Below are 6,038 nucleotides of genomic sequence, written 5' to 3' on the forward strand. Positions count from 1 at the left end.
TATGGGCTGGCATTAAATGCTGCTAAACTCATGATGTTTTCACCTGCCTCAGCTGTGCTCTTGTGTTTAATGCTGATAAGCGAGCGTTAGCGTGCTAAGCTGAGATAGCAAGCATAGTAAACACTGCATGCTAAACATCAGCATATTAGCATGCTGCTGTTAGCATTTATCTCAAAGTCCACTGTGCCTAATTCCTAATGCTATGAAACCGCTACTTTATAATAAACATAAATGTGAATTAAAAAACGTGAAACTAATTTTTACCTGCAACACGTCATTTCAGACAGATGTGAAAATATCAATTACACGTGATTGTTTGTTTTTGCAGTTTTATTGTATATATATTGTATTGATATACAGATAGATGCTTTCTGTGAGGCACCAAGCATGTCAGATGTTGAAGCAAAAGAACACGTCTCCAGTCATTCATCCAGTTCACTCGACTTGTTGACATCTAATTCTCTCTCCAAACATGGCGTCCGCCCACCAGACGGGACAGTTTAGCATTTATTCACCTTTCTCAGTGTGAAGCAGTTCCTTCTGAGAACGTACAGTCAGTAAGGTTAGCACGACGTAAAAAACTCTGCAACAGAGCAGACTTTGACCGAGCGTGCAGCCACAAAGGATAACGCCACGACACATGGAAAGTACAAGGTGTGCTGATAGAAATGCCCAACTTCTCACTTCCATTTTCAGAATGAAGCTCATCCGTCTGCAAGCCTGCACACCTGTAACAGACCCAGAATCCACCTGCTGCGCCTATCTGCCACTGACACCGTGTCACAGGCGCTAACGAGAGTTGCCGCATTCCACAGACGACAGTGACATAACTCAGACTTTGTAGCACACATACACACATTGAACTACATGTGGCATTTATGTAAGGCTTTTTAAAATGGGACAGCAGGTGGATGTGTTACAAAACAGTAGAGCAAATACCAGTAGAGTCATTAACTTTTGCATATGTAGAGCTGATTTGAACTCAGGGTTTGGTTAGCCGGAGGCGCATACTGTAAGTCTGTGTTTATCTGCATCACGAGGAACATTTTCACTTTTCTGTTAGCGCTGTGACTGTTTGTGTTCCTCCTTCTAACAACAGCTGCCTGAAATGTCACGAAGGGCACACACCTGCACTGTTAACTTTTAAAGCGTGTTGGATTAAGTTGCTTATCCCAACGTTATAAAATTGGAGTCTTGACTTCTTGCCTTGAAATGGGAAATAAATAAGGTTTGCCTTATTTGGGCACTTGCTTTTTTTTTCATAATTTTAAGACCTAATAGACACGACTCAATGCATCTCAGCTGCTAAAGGATGGTGGTACTGGAGATTTAGCAAAGAATGAATGGAAAAGGTATGATAGTGTTTTGCATTGTGACATATTTCCTCCTCACTCGACATTTCTATTGGATCTCTGCTATTTTAGTCATCTGTAATGTTCCACTGTGATTTTCTCTGACTTGTATTCTACAAATGTGACTTAATTACAGGCTCCAGTAATCTGAGAGCAGATTATCACAAGAGTTGCTTGCAAAGGTTGATGAATGTCAAGGTTGACGTTAAAACTTTCTCTAAAAACCAACCAAGCCACTGCTGCCACCATCCTCTCCACCTTTCAGTGTTTGATCGTGACGCTCTTCACCTCAGTGAAGAAGTGGTAGGAATCCTTCCCTCCTTCCCTCCCCACACCCGAGTTCTTCATCCCTCCAAACGGCAGGTTCAGATCTCTCACCAGCCAGCAGTTGGTCCACACCAGGCCCGCCTGTAACCGCTTGGCCATTCGGTGAACCTTCCCCACGTCGCGGGACCACACGGTGGCGGACAGGCCGTAACGCACGCCGTTGCCCTTGGAAACCGCCTCGTCCTCTGTGTCGAAGGGGCTGATGCAGGTGACGGGGCCAAAGATCTCCTCCTGCATGACGCGGGAGCTGTCAGGAAGGCCTGAGATGACGGTGGCCGGCATAAAGTAGCCGTTTGCGTTGCGCTCAGGGAGGACGAGCTGGTCAACCCCTTCACCACAGTGGATGATGCCACCTTCAGATTTGGCGAGTGCAATGAAGCTTCGAACCTGGGGATAAAGGGGGGATTTTTGACTTTAAGTATTGAAAATAACTTCTCTTATCAAATGCAACACTGTTCTTTCACAGCATTTGACGCTTTATTTCATCACCTTCTGCAGGTGCTCTTTGCTGATGAGCGCTCCGTTGTTGTTGCTGGGGTCAGAGGGCACACCTGTCTTCCATTTCTTAGCTGCGGCCACAAACTTTTCCAGGAACTCAGAGTAAATGCTCCTCTCTACATAAATCCTACTGGTGCACAAGCAGATTTCTCCCTGAGAGAAGGAAGAAAGCAAGTGGGAAGACAGAATTTGTTGCCTGAAGCACTAACTGTCCCGCACATTGTTTCCCTTCAGCTACCTATGACAAGACATGGGCTGTGATCTCCCCCATGTGGACAAATCATGCCACTGCATCCTCATCACACAGAGACAACAGTTGTTCATACAGATACCAGCGTTCACTTCATTGACCTTAACAATAAAAAAAGAAAGAAACTAATCTTTATATGTGCAGTACTTTCAAAATAAGTTTAAAACTGCTTTAAAGATTAAAAAGCAGATGAAGACCATGGCCAGATTAACCTGCTAGAGGGCCCCTGTGAAAATATGAGCTGCTGAGCCCCTTTGAACTTCTGCTCTTTCATGCTGTTTTTATGCTCTTTTAATTTGCCGTTTGTTGAAACACATTAATTAAGAAATATGCAAAATATACTGTCAAAACAAAGCTGAAATTAAGCTCTTATAAAGTTTGCTTTTGACACATCTCTCTTTACTGTCGGGCTCAGGATGCGCAAAAAAGGTAGGACTCCCCTTCAGGCACATAACGGAAAAGTTTGACATTTTGGGAAACATGCTGATTCATTGTCTTACTGAGAGTTAGTTGAGAAGATTGACACCACCCTCAGGTCTCTACGGTAAATATGAAGCTACAGCCAGCAGCTGATTATCTTAGCTTAGCATAAAAAACTGGAAATAGGGGGAAACAGCTAGCCTACCTCTGTCCAATGGTAACAAAATCTGCCTTCAGCACATCTAGGCCTCACTAATGAGCAGGTTAGATAATGTTTGTTTAATCTGTACAAACTGGCAGGGGACCAGTTGCCAGACAACCAGCTAAGACTCCAGGAAATTACTGCCCCCCCAGTGTTCAGTCCTTATGCTGGGCTAAGATAACTGGTTGCTCATGGTAGTTTCATATTATGGTACAATGTAGATGTGAGAGTGGGATCAATCTTCTTATCAATTCTAGTCACAAAACAATTGGCCTACAGTCTCAGAGCTCTGGTTTCCCATCAGCCTTGGTAAAAACACTCACAGGGGCATGTAAAAACAAACCAAACAATGACAGCAATATTGAAAGTAAACAGAGTTTTATAGCCTTCGCTAACACTCTTTCCTTACCTGATTGGAGAAGCTGGAGCGAACCGTAGTCTCGATGCATTGGTCCAGGTCTGCATCAGCAAAAATAAGGGCAGGGTTTTTACCTCCCAGCTCCAGTGAGAGCTTCTTACAGTAGGGGGCGCTCCTCTCCGTGATGAGCCGGGCAGTCGCCGTGGAGCCAGTGAAGGAAATCAGTGGGACTTCAGGATGGCTGACGAGTGCATTGCCTGCTCTCTGGCCAGTGCCGAATACAATGTTCACTACTCCTGGGGGGACACCTGCAGAGACGGACAGGTTTATGTATGTGTGTGTATGTCGATTGCTATTACATTGTGGGTGCTGTAGTCCTACCAGCCTGCTGCATCAACTTGCAAAGCATCCAGGCGGTCACAGAGGTCATCTCGCTGGGTTTTGCCACCACGGTGTTGCCTGCAGCGATGGCAGGTGCAATCTTCCAGGTCAGCAGGTATAGGGGGAGGTTCCAGGGGCTGATCAGACCAGCTACAAACACAACAGCACAATTTAAAAACACATAAACATGGATGAAGCATGTACAGATTTTAGTGCAAACACACTGAGCTCTCACCCACTCCCACAGGGCAGCGGATGGTGTAGTTCAGGCAGCCCATGTGGTCCAGCTCACTGCATTCAGTGGTGTGGTGGCACATCGATGACGCAAAGAAGCGGAAGTTGTGCGCCGCTCGGGGAATGTCCGCAGTCCGTGCAAATGTTATCGTTTTACCTGTAATGTTACACATAGGTTAATTGTTTGCATACCATCGATTAATCGTTTGATCTGCAAACAATGAATCGATTACTTGATAATGAAAATAATCTTTAGTTGCAGCCCTAAATACGTAATTAGTTACTGCTAAACAAATTCTGACCCACTGACCCAGTGCTGCTGACCACCTGACTGATAACCTGACTGATAACCTGGCCGACACTTGGGTTGATGCAACATGTGTTTAAACAGTAGAAGACACCTTGGTCTCTGGACTCAGCTTGGGCCAACTCCTCCAGGTTGGCTTCAATCAGGTCGGCCAGCTTGTTGAGGACCTGCGCTCGCTGCTCCTGGCTGCGGTCAGACCACCCGGGGAAGGCTTCTGTAGCTGCTGCCACCGCTGCCTCCACCTGCAGCCAGTAAAGCCCAGAGAGGTCAGCATATTGCTCTGCGAGACAGGATCAGTGATTCCCAACTTGGGGGTCATCACGCCCCCTAATTGGTCCCAGGACAAATCTGAGGGACAGTTAAGTGAAATACTGGATCCCTTCACCTCTCCAGCCTCGAAAAATCATTCAATTTAAACCCAAGAGAGGAAAAAACAGTCTTTGCTTCAACTCTCATTTCATGGACACAGAAGCCACAACCTGATCACTGAGGCGCAGAAGTGCATTGTCTGTACCGGGAGGGTCTGTGTGTACATTCAGATAATGGCCGAAAACAAAATACTACAAGAACAGGCCTAGATGATAAATCTGGCCACTGTTAAATACAAAACACTGGTCCATTGACAGGTGATATGTTTAATGATTACTGGACTGTTGACTGTGTAAAGAGCAAAGGTGCTTCCCTCTGACTTCAAGCTCTCTGACACAGTGCAAAGACATTATGCAAATAAAATCTGGTATTAATCCAGCAAGAGGTTTATAATCAAATAAAATCCATCATAGTATCCCTACAGTATGAGACTGAGTAGATATGATGAGTCATACTAGATAAGGTTTTAAATATTGCAACAGATGCCACACACAGGTCAAACGCACTGATAAAGAGGAACACTACAGGCGCCAATAGACCTCATACAGCCCTACAAATATTACTTAAAATTTGTGCAACACTTGTGTGAAAACCTCAACCAAATCTCAACACTAAAGCTTTACAAATGTATTGCTGCAGGACTTCCGCAGCAAAGGAAAGCACTTCATGCACTTGCACTCACTCGCTGTACAAATGAGGCGTCTGTAGAAAAAATAGCAAATGCAAGGTGCAGTAAAATAAAAATAAAGTAAAATGTGATGCCCCACCTCCTCCTCGCCACTGTCAGGAACTTTGCAGTACACCTCTCCAGTGGACGGGTCGTAGGAGTCGATGTGACTCCGACAAGGGACGAACTTCCCTCCGATGAAGTTCTCCAGAACCAGGTATGAGCCCGAGGTCTTCGACATGGCTGTCAACCGGTGCAACCAAACGAATGCAAAAGACTGAGAGAATGACAGCAGACTGCAGCAGGCAATGTCTCAATCCACATGAATCCAACTGCAGGGAGAAGTTAACTTTGCCCTGAATGACCCTCCCACTTCACAGCGAGCGCCTCCGTCACATTTCACCATAAAACACACACAACGCTGTGTGGAGCTAATAATTCTCCCAGACAGCACAGGCACAGGTACGATTACCTGCTTTGATGGCCGAGAGCCACAGAATGTGAAAATAAATAGAAATAAAGTGAGCTTTCGAACTCATTTTGAACCAATTTCTTCATTTGCTTTTTCTGTACTAATACCATGCAGTGAAAATACTCTACAAGTGAAAGTCTTGCATTGGGTAAATCTAAACACCCACATTTCCATGACAAGCAGGCAAACTTCATCTGCTGA

At 45.1% G+C, this 6,038-nt stretch overlaps 1 protein-coding gene across 3 annotated transcripts; it reads right to left on the reverse strand.

The window, feature by feature from the left end:
• Positions 1-561: 561 nt before the first annotated feature.
• Positions 562-5,606, reverse strand: aldh8a1 (aldehyde dehydrogenase 8 family, member A1). Of its 3 annotated transcripts, XM_041959139.1 has the most exons (7): positions 5,466-5,606; positions 4,424-4,571; positions 4,024-4,179; positions 3,789-3,938; positions 3,459-3,715; positions 2,169-2,330; positions 562-2,066 (listed from the first exon to the last, which is right to left on the reverse strand). In XM_041959139.1, the coding sequence occupies exons 1-7, from the start codon at positions 5,604-5,606 to the stop codon at positions 1,614-1,616; spliced, it is 1,467 nt and encodes a 488-aa protein (XP_041815073.1). In that variant the 3' UTR covers positions 562-1,613. The 3 variants fall into 3 exon arrangements, with proteins under 3 accessions (XP_041815073.1, XP_041815074.1, XP_041815076.1); XM_041959140.1 differs by lacking the exon at positions 3,789-3,938; XM_041959142.1 differs by lacking the exon at positions 2,169-2,330.
• Positions 5,607-6,038: the final 432 nt, after the last annotated feature.

This window comes from Chelmon rostratus, chromosome 18 (genome assembly GCF_017976325.1).
Source record: "Chelmon rostratus isolate fCheRos1 chromosome 18, fCheRos1.pri, whole genome shotgun sequence".
In the NCBI taxonomy this organism is placed as follows: Eukaryota; Metazoa; Chordata; class Actinopteri; order Chaetodontiformes; family Chaetodontidae; genus Chelmon; species Chelmon rostratus.

Excerpts from the sequence above, each read along its gene's own strand:
- aldh8a1 (XM_041959139.1), bottom strand. The coding sequence starts at position 5,606 with ATGTCGAAGACCTCGGGCTCATACCTGGTTCTGGAGAACTTCATCGGA. Across the intron at positions 3,939-4,023 it reads CCGCTGCCCTGTGGGAGTGG|CTGGTCTGATCAGCCCCTGG; the intron begins GTGAGAGCTCAG and ends TTGTGTTTGTAG. Across the intron at positions 2,067-2,168 it reads GCAAAGAGCACCTGCAGAAG|GTTCGAAGCTTCATTGCACT; the intron begins GTGATGAAATAA and ends CTTTATCCCCAG.